This window comes from Chanos chanos, chromosome 1 (genome assembly GCF_902362185.1).
Source record: "Chanos chanos chromosome 1, fChaCha1.1, whole genome shotgun sequence".
NCBI classification, from domain to species: domain Eukaryota; kingdom Metazoa; phylum Chordata; class Actinopteri; order Gonorynchiformes; family Chanidae; genus Chanos; species Chanos chanos.
Window position 1 is genome coordinate 36,904,604 of NC_044495.1, and position 13,828 is coordinate 36,918,431.

At 42.5% G+C, this 13,828-nt stretch overlaps 1 protein-coding gene across 1 annotated transcript; it reads right to left on the minus strand.

Moving 5' to 3' along the window:
- Window positions 1–2,694: 2,694 nt before the first annotated feature.
- Window positions 2,695–9,609, minus strand: ldhd (lactate dehydrogenase D). Its single transcript, XM_030779331.1, has 11 exons — window positions 9,505–9,609; window positions 9,016–9,140; window positions 8,198–8,339; window positions 7,748–7,889; window positions 7,176–7,335; window positions 6,484–6,683; window positions 5,842–5,970; window positions 5,611–5,738; window positions 4,926–5,016; window positions 4,683–4,794; window positions 2,695–3,105 (listed from the first exon to the last, which is right to left on the minus strand). The coding sequence occupies exons 1-11, from the start codon at window positions 9,607–9,609 to the stop codon at window positions 2,940–2,942; spliced, it is 1,500 nt and encodes a 499-aa protein (XP_030635191.1). The 3' UTR covers window positions 2,695–2,939.
- Between the last annotated feature and the right edge of the window lie 4,219 nt (window positions 9,610–13,828).

A 13,828-nucleotide genomic window follows, 5' to 3' on the forward strand; every position in this document is an offset into this window, starting at 1 on the left:
GTGAATTAATTATTATTTATGTTAATATGTTATGTCTGTATATGCAGTGGTACTCCATTTGTGTACGTTATACCTGCTTTTGAGACTGATTCTGTGAGGCTTAACTGCACTCTTTATGCCTAACCTCTAGCTGTATTCCATTTTAGTTTAACTGTAAACTCTGTGCGTGTGTACATGTGTGACTGTTCTCTTTATGTGTCATGAAGGCCTCAGTTTGGAGTTTTATATTAGCAAGCTGACATTTAAAGAGTGAAGATTCAGTTAAACCACTTGACAAACCACCAGTTTTTTTAGATGACCACAACCAATGAAGAGACTGAAAATACTTCCTTTAAGCCACCACGTTCAAGTCTTTTTTGTTCTCTTTGTCTCTCTCTCTGTCTGTCTCTCTCAGGGCACTTTAATGGACCTATCCCGGATATCTGGACACTGAAATAACCAAATAAAACAATCAATCTATATAGCTATCCAATTGATCAATCTGTCGAGATGATTCATCGCAAAAAAAAATGGAACCAAATATAGAAAAATGTCGAGCCAACACTGTCACCTCCACGAGTCTCCAACCTGCCTCTCTAGAACGCTAACTGCCCTCAACGCTAACTGCTAGCCCTGCCTCTCGAACCCAAGCAGGCTAAACTCCACCCCCTCACAGTTCACTGCAACTCCTCATACTCTGCCTTTTCCCTTAGACAGGCTGTCTCCCTCCACCCACATCTTTGTCTGCAAAGTTGGACCCAGAACCCTAGCCCGTATCCCTGTCAAGTATCCCCCCCCCTTCCACTCCCCAGGATAAGGGGCACGAGATTGGACAAGGGGGCGGGGCGGAGAGCAGAAGATGGAACGAGACCCAGGCGATACATATGACCGACCCCCGGAATCTGTTCCACGAGTTTAATTGGCCGCTGATGAATAGGGAATTTCCCTTTTGTACTTATATGGAAATAAGAGGTGTGTTAGGGGCAGGGTGACGGGTACAGATACAAACCTTAATCTGGCAGGAGTAGTTGTACTGTGACGCTTCTCTGTACGCTCCAGAACTCCTGGAGGCTCATAGATGTTCTTTTGGGGGGGGGGGGGGGGGGGGTGTAAGTGTGTGTGTGTTGAGGGTTTAATTCTTGGTGGCATTTGTGTCAGGCTGGCAGTGAGTAAAAGTTTACAACTTTGTATGTTCAAGGGCAGAAAGTGTGTTGGTTTGTGTGTGCATGTGTGTGTGTGTGTGTGTGTGTGTGTGTGCGCGTGTGTGTTTAGTGGTCATGTGTTTGGGTAAGGGGCAAGAATTGGACGTCCAAGCTGTGTTGTATGTGTATGAGAACAGTCAAAGACATCAGTGTGTACTCTTTTGTGTGTGTGTGTGTGTGTGTGTGTGTGTTGGGCGAGTGTGATTCTGTGTTTAGTGAGAGGTAAGTTGGAGTTGATGGATAATACTCCATGCGGATCTGTCTTTAAAATGTTTACATTTTACAGTAAACATCATTTTTGCTTTTTCCCCCAGATGAAATATGAGCAAATGGGGTTTTAAAAAAAAACCCCAACAAAACACAGGCTACATTTTTCTTCTTACTTTTCTGTCAGACGCTAATCATTTTATTCAAGTCAGTCAAGTCACTTCATGTTTACTCTGTGGGTCTGTATGCGTGTGCGTGTGTGGTTCACAGATTTTTTTTAAAAAACTTTATTTTACACCATGTTTTCGGTTTAGGAACAACCAGGTTGTATCTGGTTACAGATTTGGCTTTGCTGTTGTATTGAACTGAATCTCAAGATGTGGCTGTTGTAAACCTATAGTAATATAACTGCTGTTAACCCCCCCCCCCCCCCCCCCAAAAAAAAAAAACATGTAAGGCAATTTCTCCTCAATATGCCTCTAAAATATTGGTTCACTGGTGGATGGATAAGCAAAAAAGAAAAAAAAAACAAAAGCAGAGACCACATCAAAAAAGAATAAACGATCTGTGTGATTATAGAAATAGAGCATTTTGGAGAAGAGTTTTTTTTTCCTGTATCGTGCCTCGACTGGAGGGCAAACCAACACCATTTTCTCAAAATAACAGACTCTGCTTTGCTGAAAACACCCCTAGTTCCCACTCCCCTCATCGCTTGTATGAAAAAAAAGGAGAAAATATGAGGAGTTTGGTCATGGGAGTGAGACCCAATCATCGCCTTAGACCATAGCTTTGCCCTCTCAAGTATCGATGACCCATCCCTTTCATTTTCTTTCGTTTACTGGTTTTTTTAATGTTTTTTTTTTCTTTTCTTTCTGAGGATGTGAATGGATGCCTGTTTTTAGGAGGTACAAACTCTTTGTCTGATGATTCTGATGTACAATCTGTGGGATGGGTAATAATAATGATATATATAATAATAATGATAATAATAATAATAAAAAAAAAGACAAAATTAGATGAACCGTCTCGTTTATTGCTTGAACGACAATCGAACGCTGAGACGCTAGAACTGTAAGGAGTGGTTGATATGTCAGTGTCGTCAAAATGCTATGTAATCTCCCCCTTTTTACTGTCTGAGTGTTATTCATTATGCAAAAAACATATATAAATAAATAAAAAAACTAAAATAAAATTTTTGCATGGGTACTAAACCTTGCAAAGTGTGCAAAACAAACAACAAACATGATCATGAACTTCAGATGATCTCTTTTCCATTATAAGTAATAAAATAATAATCACAGCTTAACCATTAAGCACTTTTAACTCAATCAGTGTGCCACAAGCAAGCAGACTAATTTGTAATTTCTGACATTTCAAATTTGAGATTGCAATCCCATACATGTCATTGTCTCTGGAAGAACTGAAAAGAAATTACTGCCTCCAATTACAAAGCAATATTCCTCAGACATGACCACAGGGTACAGTGGTACAAACAAACAAACAAACAAAACTGCAAACCATACAGGGGAAAGACAGAAATGTCATTTAAAGTTATAACACTTTCCCAGGATTCATGAGGTTTTTGGGGTCCAGGGTTGCTTTGAGCCCTTGCATGACTTCCACTGCCAGCGGCCCCACCTCCTCTCTCAGCAAAGCCCGTTTCCCCAAACCAATGCCGTGCTCCCCTGTGCACGTCCCGTCCATGGCCAGAGCTCTCCTGCAGAGAGGTGAAGAGCGACATGTCTCACTGACTGAACTCTTCCCAAACTGATGTAGAAATATACAAATCAATATATACAGTAAGAGAATGTGTTCACAATAAATATTACAGGTGTGATTTTGTCAGTCTTCCGTCTGAAATGGGAAGTTCACCTTTCGCACTCTTTAAAGCTGTTCTTTTCACGCTCAGACAGTTACAGACGGTAAGGTCCATCAAGACCATTTGTTAACGCGTTCCTTCATTTTTCACTAGGGGCTCCATCACAATGCCACTATGATCCACTACGGTCGACAATTTCACAGCACAAAAACATATTTTGTGCTTCAACGTACTATATGTTATGTGACCTTTTGTTTTTCAGAGAGATATTTTGTCTTTTCCTATGTGACAAGGGGGGAGGGGGTGAACTTAAGCGCTTCTCTATGGGCTGACAAGCTACAGGTGCAGATCCTTGAGGAGCCAAAGTCAACAAAGTCATAACAGGGACTTTCTGAGAAGAGAACTTCACTTAAGAGGCCCCAAGGTCAGTTTATCAGTTTGTCTTGCTGTGTCTGTTATACTCCTGTTGAAACACCCTTATTCTGAATGGGTGCGCGTTAATTAACGGTCAAATAAAAGCCGTATTTTGACTGGATCGTCCCGCTGATTCTCTCCGGCCGTTTCCGGCCACCTCACTCACTTGTCTGCTCTCTCCAATCCGACCCGGCATTACACAAAGCATAGACAAGTTTGTGTTCTGGAGCGGGAATAAATTATTTATCAAAAGTCCAATTCTTCTCTTTAAAGTACATGTGACTGTCTCACATCTCTTATCAATCCTGCATGAGAGCAGCTCGAAAACAACAACCTCTTTGATGTTGCAACTGGGCTTATTTTAACCTGCAGCAGAGGACTTCCGCTGCTGAAACGTGCGTAGCTAGTGTTGTTATTGCTGAAACTTCGGGTCAAGGTTAAATAGGTACTCGGGCGTTAACTCATGGTCAACGTTCATTATGACTGACCCTAAAGGTCACTATTAAAAAGCTTCAGTTCATTTATACACTGTCCACAGACACAGTGTCTTAACGCTAAGGCTGGGAGAATCATTTCAGGGTTTTTATTACCTTGGCTGGCCTGAGAGATTACCCACTGTTTTTAGTATATCTTAAAATGCAGGCTGCACTTTCTGTCAGGTTGGATCGACTCCAAAGGTGAGGAAAGAAAAAAAAAAAGAGGAGAACATCTTCACGCTTAAAAGAATGTGAACTTTCCCTCTGCCGACAGTTGCACAAGCTCATAAAACTCATAAAATGGAAAAAGTAGCTCGTAAAGCTAGCGAGAGAAAGAGCAGAAACAAACACACAAAGTGAGTGTTTACTCAGTGCCTCTGTGTGCATGCCACTGTTAGTCTTTCAGACTATTTGAAATTCATCTATTAAAATGAAGAGTTTAGAAAAAGAGAAAGGGTTTTTTTTTTCCTGTGAATGAGCACAGAAGATTTAGAAAATACTCACTAACAGCAATGAAATAAAAAGAAGTCTAGGTGTCAGTGAAAGAAAAAAAGAAAGAAAAAAGAACACAGAAAAGAAGAATACCGAGCCAATCTCTCTGTGAACTGGTGAACTCTTTCCACCTCCTCTGGATCATTAGGGTCCATCACCATCAGGCAATGGAAGTTTCCATCACCAACATGACCAGCTATTGGACCTGGCAGAGAGACCAAAAAAACAACAGGTAATGGCATAAAGCAGATTTAAGCCAAGATGATACACTTGTACCCACAACACAGTAGTATGCGCGCACACACACACACATAAGCCAAGAACGAGCCAGCCTACCTGTAAGTTTGTTTCTCACCAGGTCCTCTTTGGTCTCCACTATAATCTGTGGCAGGCGAGAGAGAGGCACACAGACGTCCGTGGAGTACGCCTGCGGAAAACAAATCCAAATGATGTTTTCACTCATACTGTCATCCCCAGTTTTCATTTCAATAACAGGGGCCTTAGACAGTCAGGGCTAATCCTGTAGAATAATATACCGGGTGCCAGACTCAACTAATCTAATATAATACGATGTTATGTAATGGTACACTAAGAAGTGGAAAAAAGTAGCTTGGCATATAGGCAACCCCCCCCCCCCCCCCAAACAAAATTAAATACTTGAACATTTATGAAATTCCAGGACTGATGAGAAAAGCACACCGTGATCATGCAAAGCCCTGGATTACAATACACACCGACAGACAGGACTAACTAACAAACTACCTCATTCGCCCATTGACTCACTCACTGACTCTATTACTGACTGACTGTGTGACTGACAGATAGACAGACAGACAGACAGATAGACAGATAGATAGACAGATAGACAGACAGACAGACAGACAGATAGATAGATAGATAGATAGATAGATAGATAGATAGATAGATAGATAGATAGATAGATAGATAGATAGACAGACGGACAGACAGTTAGACAGATAGATGAAGGAGTTGTAGTGAGATATAACTGTCTTTCACTCACCTTGCTGCCAGGTCTCAGTGCCAGCGCGGCATACCAGGCATCATGCCTGGCCTTCCACAGCCGCCCACGTGTTTCCTCATCCTGAGCCCAGGCGAAATCTGAACCTCCATTCTCTTTTGTGATCTCCTCTGAGAACAGGAAATAAGGCTTAGCAAATATACACCATCTCCTCGACTCTCTGTCACACACACATACACACACTGACACACACATACACACGCACAAACTGACCTGTTATGGCCACCTGCTCCTCTAGACTCCGTTCACTGCCATGGAATTCCAGAAACAGTGTCGGAGACACAGGGTATGAAAGAGAGTTAAAACGATTACAGGCATCAATCATTACATCATCCAGGAACTCTGACAGAGAGAGAGAGAGAGATACAGAGAGAGAGAGAGAGAGAGAGAGAGAGAAAGAGGGAAAGAGAGAAAGAGAGAATCTTAGCACTTTGTGAGTTGCTATTTTAGTGCAGCCACAGTTTAACCAATAAGAACAGTTCAGTTCCTCATGTGAAGTACTGTCTGTGTAAATGTGGAGACAGATACATTTCTATCCAGCAGTGGACTAAAGAAACACTGCCACCTAGCTCCTCACTGAGTTTTACAACACATCATTAACCAGATTGCCAACCTGTCATTTTAACGTCATATTCCTCAATGAGGTAGGCCTTAATTCACCTTGTGCTCAATCAGTTCAGGGCTCTAGTTCAAATTCTGTGTCTGAATCTAAAACACTCGCGCTCACAAAGGCTGAGTCAGGACAAACTGAAATGGAATTTCAATTGATGCTGTGAATCACACGGGTTGAAAGAACGGAGCTGCTTTCTGCTCTGCTGTTCATCAGAGGTCCAGTGAACAACCTTCCTGACTCACCAATACGAGCAATGGGCACTCCACACTGCAGCACTTGCACGGTGCTGTCCACTGCAGCTTGGACAGAGGGGAAGGAGCAGACGGCTGAGACCATGCTCTCTGGAATGCCGTAGAGCCGCAGGGTAGCCTTGGTCAGAATTCCAAGCGTGCCCTCTGACCCCACAAACAGGTTAGTGAGGTTGTAGCCCGCCGACGTTTTCCTTGGCACAAACAATAAAACCATACACAGAATTGTACTTGACCTCTTTGATCATCAAAAGTAGAACTAGTAAGACTGTAACTGAAGCAAGGAACTAAAGCAACTGCAAGGAACTAAAGCAACTGCAAGTCACGAACATCTTGCTTGAGGACTTCTTATAAGATACAAGAATAGAAGTACTTGTAGAAGTACAGAGAACTTGTTAAAACATCTTAAAACCACGTCCAAAACATAGGTACCAATAACAAAGACATTCAGTGGAGTGTAATAGATAACTACAGCCAAACCAGAAAGCCACAGTCAACTGCTATACCTCTCACGGGTGGTGGGTACGGGCTGTTACAAGTCAAAAATATTCAGTATAATGTTTTCTTTTTTTTTTCTAATGTAGACATAGTCACAGTTTGGATGTACATAGCGTGACACATGACATCTGAGTCAGCATGTCTTGGTTAGGAATGGTTAACCAAAAGAGGAACGTGCGGTACAACACCTTGGCCTCCGTCCTTTTCCTGCCGTGTGGATGACTGTCCCGTCTGCCAGCACCACCTCCAGGTTGAGCACGTTCTCGCGCATCGTACCGTAACGGACCGCATTGGTACCGGACGCGCTGGTGGCAGCCATACCACAGAGGGAGGCATCAGCCCCTGGATCTGTGGACACAGCAAATACCCAACATAGGTATTTGGCTAACTTCACATAAACCTTTAGTTAGTCACTAAATGCTAGCAAACAAATCAACTACTAACAGAGTATATCTCCTCCATCACCCCAATTTTAATGGTATCAAAGACATAATCCGAAACTTGCCACTTACTACCTTCCAACTCACAAAATTACAGTTCTGAATCAAAACATGTGTTCTAGTACATTCTCCTAGATGCGACTTTCAGACTGGAAACTACTAAGAGGCCTTCACTGCTAACCATATGACTCAGCATTAAGTCAAGCCATGTAAATGGAGTGGATAATCATGTTAAGGCATTCTTTTTCAGATCTAATAAAGGAGTCACAGAGGCATGGAGCTGAGTTTAAGTTTTGAATCAGGTTATCATAGTCCCTTACCTACAGGGAACCAGAGTCCCGTGTCACGCAGGTAGGAGTTGAGGGCTTTCCGTGTCACTCCTGGTTCAACAGTGACATCAAAGTCTTCTGGGTGGAGGTCCAGAACCCGGTCCATCTTCCTCAAACTGAAACACACCCCACCCTTACAGAACAACATGGCTCAGGTGAACTGTAAGTTCCCCAAACATAGACACCTCACCTAGTGTTGAGTATCTGGGTGAAATTCAGAAGGACATAGGTGTAATGTGTAATCTCCCAGAACTACTGGGAGATGACACTTTATGCCGTAAAAAAAAAATGACCAGAAACCTATGCTCTACCTCAAAAAATCATTCGTACCCATCAACATCACAGACAACTGACAGTTAATATGGAAAGGCAATTAAGCACTGTGGGTTAAAAAAAAAAAAAAGTTGCCAAACAGAGTAGCTACAGAGGATTATAACTCACCTTCATTGCTCCAACTCCGCCCTCCAGGCCTGTGCCAGTGCCAAAGGGGATGATGGGGAGACGGTGATGGTGACAGATTTTGGCGAGAGCACTCACCTCCTCCACACAGCGGGGAAAGACCACTATGTCGGGAGGGCGACATCTGACGTGTGAGAAAGAAATAATGTTATCATAAAAATGTATACCTGTATGCTACCAGCCAGAGAGGGAAAGGTTTCCCTTTTTAGTCGGAGTTGCTGTCAAGGTTTCTTCCTATTTCAGCCAAAAGAAGTTTTTTTTCCCTCACCATTACCTTAGGCTTGTTCACTGGGGGTCTAAGGTCCACTATTCTGTAAAGCTGCCTTGTGACAATGACTATAGTAAAAAAAAAAAAAAGCCATGAAAAAAATTAACCAGAACCAAACTGAATTTAATTCAATTTGATTTTATCTGATAAAAGCGAAATGAACTGATTTGAACTGGAATGGCCTGACTTCACTGCGGAGCCCAAAGTCTACTGCAGGTGTAGTATTAACACCTAAGCTTTATGAGGCTGCCTTGCTCTCTCTTAGTCACATTCACGGCAATATGCCTCAGTGGAATACACTGCTGGACGGAGTACAATCATTCCACCATTTAGTGCTGAAAAAAGGAATCCTAATAGGTAAATGTGAAATGATCTTTGTGATAGAATCGCGTTTTTACGCGGTAAAATCACTGGTCTTTAAAGCTAGTGACATCCGGTGTAAGACACGGGGGAACATATTAAAAGGAACAAGTCTTTACACTGGTAAACATACTGTGAGGTTAAGTACATATCTTCAATCGAAGACACTCACTTGTGAACAGATTCGTCCCTCCCATGTTGCTCCCTCACCGCTAAGCCCAAGGACACGCCATCATCACCACAAACTGAGCGGAACGCGGACACTACCCGCTCTAGGACACCGCTCTGCGCACCACTCTGAAAAAGAGCATTCACAATAAGTGACAGATTTTACCCAGAGAATAACTGTACCTCAGCGCACAAAACGTAGACATTACACCACAGTAACAGCTGACTTATAATGATTGTAGACTGTTCCAACTCATTATGCACAGATTTGTTCAAGAATGTCCCCCTCTAAAAGCTTAGTAACACTTGTCAGCTAAAAGATTTAACTCTCTGCGATGTTATGCGCCACAGGTAGTCACACTACAGTTCCACTTTAGTTGCACCTCATAGCGGACACTCGATAGCTGTCTCGCACATGCGCTATGCAATCTTCGATGTCAACTTTATAATATTAATGTAGTTAACGGACAAAATATCCGTGGGGACGGCTTACTTTTACAGAGTAGTCTTTCTTTGATTTGCAGCATTGTGTAAGGATACTGGTAAATGGGTTGACCTGGTACAAACGTCGCGAATGTCCGAGCAGTACATGGGTCATGGTCACTACTTAAAATCGTCGTCCTGAAATCATGAAGTCTATGATGCACTATCAAGTTTAATACACTACGAGAATTGTTTTTAATGTCCTTCCGGATCAATGAGACCACATGACGCTTGTTTTGCACTGTAGTGCCCGCCCATACTGTTAAAGATTCCGAGAGACTTCCTTCTGTTGCTGAAGTGTTGATTCCCTCTGTAATATTTAGAGTCATACTTCAGTCCTTTTACGGATGTAAAGTGGCAGCGACATATTATCAAGGGTCAAGACAGACAGTATAATTTTTGTTGACAACAGTCGTTACTTTTCACTGAGGTTTGATAATTGATATCAGACACCCAATTACTTGGATTTTTTTTTTGGAATGAGAAATATTTATGGCACTTTCTTTTTTTGTCATGCGTTTTGAAAAGTAAAGATATGAACAGAACACAACCTGGACGCAGCTTGGCGACAGAAACATGTTGAGCGCTCGTTTTTTGACATGGACTGTTGTTCTTAAAATTCCCATTAGGTGGAGCCATTGCATCAGAGAGTTATTGCTGCACTCTGGCCTACATTTCAGGGCTAAATCCATGATGTCGAGGTGAATTAGCTTTCATATTATGAGAGGGATACTCTGTCAGGGTTCTGTCTTCATCTCATGTTTTACTTACTAAGCTTATAGCAACAAATTGCTCTGGATATCATTTTCTCTTGACATATTACTCATTTGAATATACCATTTATTCAGCTTAATATTTGTGACATTTGCTCAGCAAGTTGATTTATCCACGGAATCATCCGTATTTCATTTGCGATCCAATGCATATGCAGCTCCAAGTGAAAAATATAAAAATTTAATTCTGGCAGGTTCTAGACACGATTTGTATTTTGCTGTGGGCTTTAAAAAAGTCACGCACGGAGTTTTACTTTCTGACCAAAGTTAAGTGTGAAGAGTCCGTTGCTACAAGTTCCAAGCAATGGGATGCCCTAATGAGAACTGCGCGCCTCCATGCAAGATATAACATAACATGGCATGACATGGCGCGTCGTTCGGAAAATTAGGAGCCTGGATACCCAATAGGCGTGCCATGAAGTAATGTGTCTTTGTTTGACATGCCTTGTCCTGTTAATTTTATATTTTGAGATCCATAAATAAATAATGTAAACCCAAATAATCTCATAAATCCAGAGAAATTGTAAAATCGTTGACATTCATTCATAACCTTTGCGTGACCAGTGGTTCATGATGGTTTCAATTCCTAGTGCTGATGTAAACAGTTAAATACAAACTAAGAACAGAGTCGTATGCAGACATAAAGTAGAGCCCACTGAGTCTTGAGTCACTTATGCATAAATGCTGTTCTTATTCGTCTGGCTAATAACGGAAGCCGTTCCCATGGTTACTTATGTATTCTTTGCAATGTACGTCACTGGCTTCCCATGGGCAGTGTCTTTTTCTGTTCTCGAAAGTTACTTTGTATCCGTATTGATCGTCATACCGACAAATAAAACAAAACAAAAAACAAACAAAAAAGTCCATAATCACATACTCTACACACACACACACACACACACACACACTCTCTCTTTTCTAAATTCCCCAACAACCCCCCCCCTCTCTCTCTCTCTCTCTCTCACACACACACACACACACAGTCCTTGTGTGCAGTTCTTTGTCTCCGAGAGCTGATGTAGTCTGATGTCAGTGCTCTCTCCTTTGGTTCCAGTGTATGAGTTGGGACAGCGGGGCTGTCAGTCCTAGTTGTGGCGCAGTTCCAGGCCGAAGGTCTGATTCCAGTATATTCTCCAAAGTGTTTCAAATCTGTCTGTTTTAACCTACCCTTTTATAGCGTATCCCGAGTCCCTCAGTTTGATGGAGAAAAGGTTTACACATTATAATGAACTACGATGAAAAATTTCTCTATTTGTCACTCGGTGTTCTCGCTGTAATTTGCCATGCTTATTTCATCACCCAAAACACTGGTGCAAGCATGCATAGAATGTTCTGACTGTTTTAAGTTGTCTGTTTCGCTTGACAGCACATTTCGAAATTAATGTGAACAGCAGATTTCCAGACTTATAGTTTACAAATATGAATGGAATGTGATTCCTCTGTGTTCCCTCCTCCGCCTGCCAATTATAGACGGCCCCTTACAGTTGCATAATAGCGTCCTTTGCCACTTCAGAAAGAAGATATTTCTTCTTGTAGCCCTGCCTCTCAAGCTCAGAATCCCTAACCCGCAGAAGTCCGGGTGAGCTGGAATGCATTGACGTCAGAGGAGGACCAGCGCTCAAGCGCTCGCGCCGAGGTGAACGTGCGTACACTGCAGAGAGAGTCGCGCTCTAAGCTCAGTCGTCTACAGCGTCTCCTGTTGTTTCGTCTGAGACGGACAACGCTGAAAATCGTGCGGATATTCCAAAAATACTAAACGTTAAAGTCGCATTTGACAGAAGAGAAGGTACAAGCTATAAGCGCTCACTCGAAAAATTGACTGAGCCAAGTCGCCTCTAGGCAAAACAAACTGAGGAGAGGCAGCAGGCATTGGCTCTGGATGCTAGTAACATAGCTGCGTGAATCCCGCAATCTATTCACTCCGGTAAGTTACTGCGCACTGAAGATGCAGGCTTTATTTCTCTTTGTTATCTAACAAGAAGTATTTTCGCTCTCAGAGCGCCTTTCCAGGCATGTTTCTGTTTATGTGCATTTTCCACACAGTGAATGCGTAGTGTATGCGCACATATGTAGATGTGAACTCGCGACTGCAGTCGCGGAGCAGAAGTTGTTGGTGCGAAAGTGATTGAGATGGGCCGTCTTGATACTTGCATCTATGTCAAAAGGGAAGATGTGTCGATATCACAGTCTACTGTACTGCCATAGTCTTTTTTTTATCCGTCTCAGGCCTGTTGTTTTTAAAGGTTTGGCATACAACAACTTTCATAATTATTCTATATTAATTTTTCAGAAATATGAGTATTTAATTGAGTATTGTCGTGATGATGATGATGATGATGATGATGATAATGTTGGTGTTCAGATCTTTGAAATGCCACCCTGCTGTAGTTTTATTAAGTAAAGATGGAGGTAAAATGTCTTTGCCCTATAGAGCAGTTGCCCTTAATAATGGTAAGTGGCCATGAAGGATGTCAGCCAGTTGCACTATTATAGGTCAGACCTATGCTGGCATGCATTGTGGTCTCTCCACTCCCCCCCCCCTCTCTTTCTCTGTCTCTCTCTCTCTCTGGCATGCATCCTCTCTATCGATAACAAGGGCAGAAGCATTGCAAAACCTTGGCTGTACCTTACTTTGGCATCCCAAGGGGATACCCTGCAGAGGAGTCTAACAGTGATAGAGGGCAGGTGCTCTAGCAAAGGGAAAAATACAGAGGGGGGACAGGGAGAGAGAGAGACAGAGAGAGAGAGAGACAGATGGCAGATGAGGTGATGTTAAAAGTAAGTATGTCAACATAGGTGTGTTTTTCAGTACAGTAAAGTATATGAGAATGTGTGTGTGCTGTGAGTTAAGATCATTCCCATATCCTGCAAGCTCATCTCACACAGTATTGTCGAGCATGACCCAGAATCCCAGACTCAGCAGCTCATGTGGTCAAGTGTGTGTGTGTGTTTGTGTGTGTGTGTGTGTGTGTGAGACAGAGTGAGTGTATGTCTTCAGAGTAACTATTGTGTTACTGTGTATGTGTGTGTGTGTGTGTGTGTGTGTGTGTGTGTGTCTCAGTCAGAACATAGTGTCTCCTCAGCAGTGTTCTGACACACATCCACTCCGTCACAAGGGAGGCCTGAGGGAGACAGAGCACAGGGAGAGAGCAGGTCACTCTAAGCTTTCTGCTATGGTCATAAGAACAGAGAGAGAGCGAGACAGGGAAGCAAGTGAGACAGGGAGAGAGAGGACGACAGAAAGAGGGAGAGAGACAGGGAAAAAGAGAACATTGGACCAAATAGAAAGTGTATACATTGTTGTGTGTGTGTGTGTGTGTGTGTGTGTGTGTGTGTGTGTGTGTGTGTGTAGTAGAGTAAATTCTCTGTTCTCTCAGCATTAGGTCTCTGTTTCACACTCAGAGGAGATGAAAAGTGTGTGAGTGTCAGAGAGAGGCTGGTGACATTGAGCCTAATTGAGAGTGACAGAAAAACAGATTGAAAAACAGAGCATGGGACAGAATTTATAGCAACTCAGACAGACTCTAATGCATGTTGATTGATTGTGTTTGTGTGTCTGTG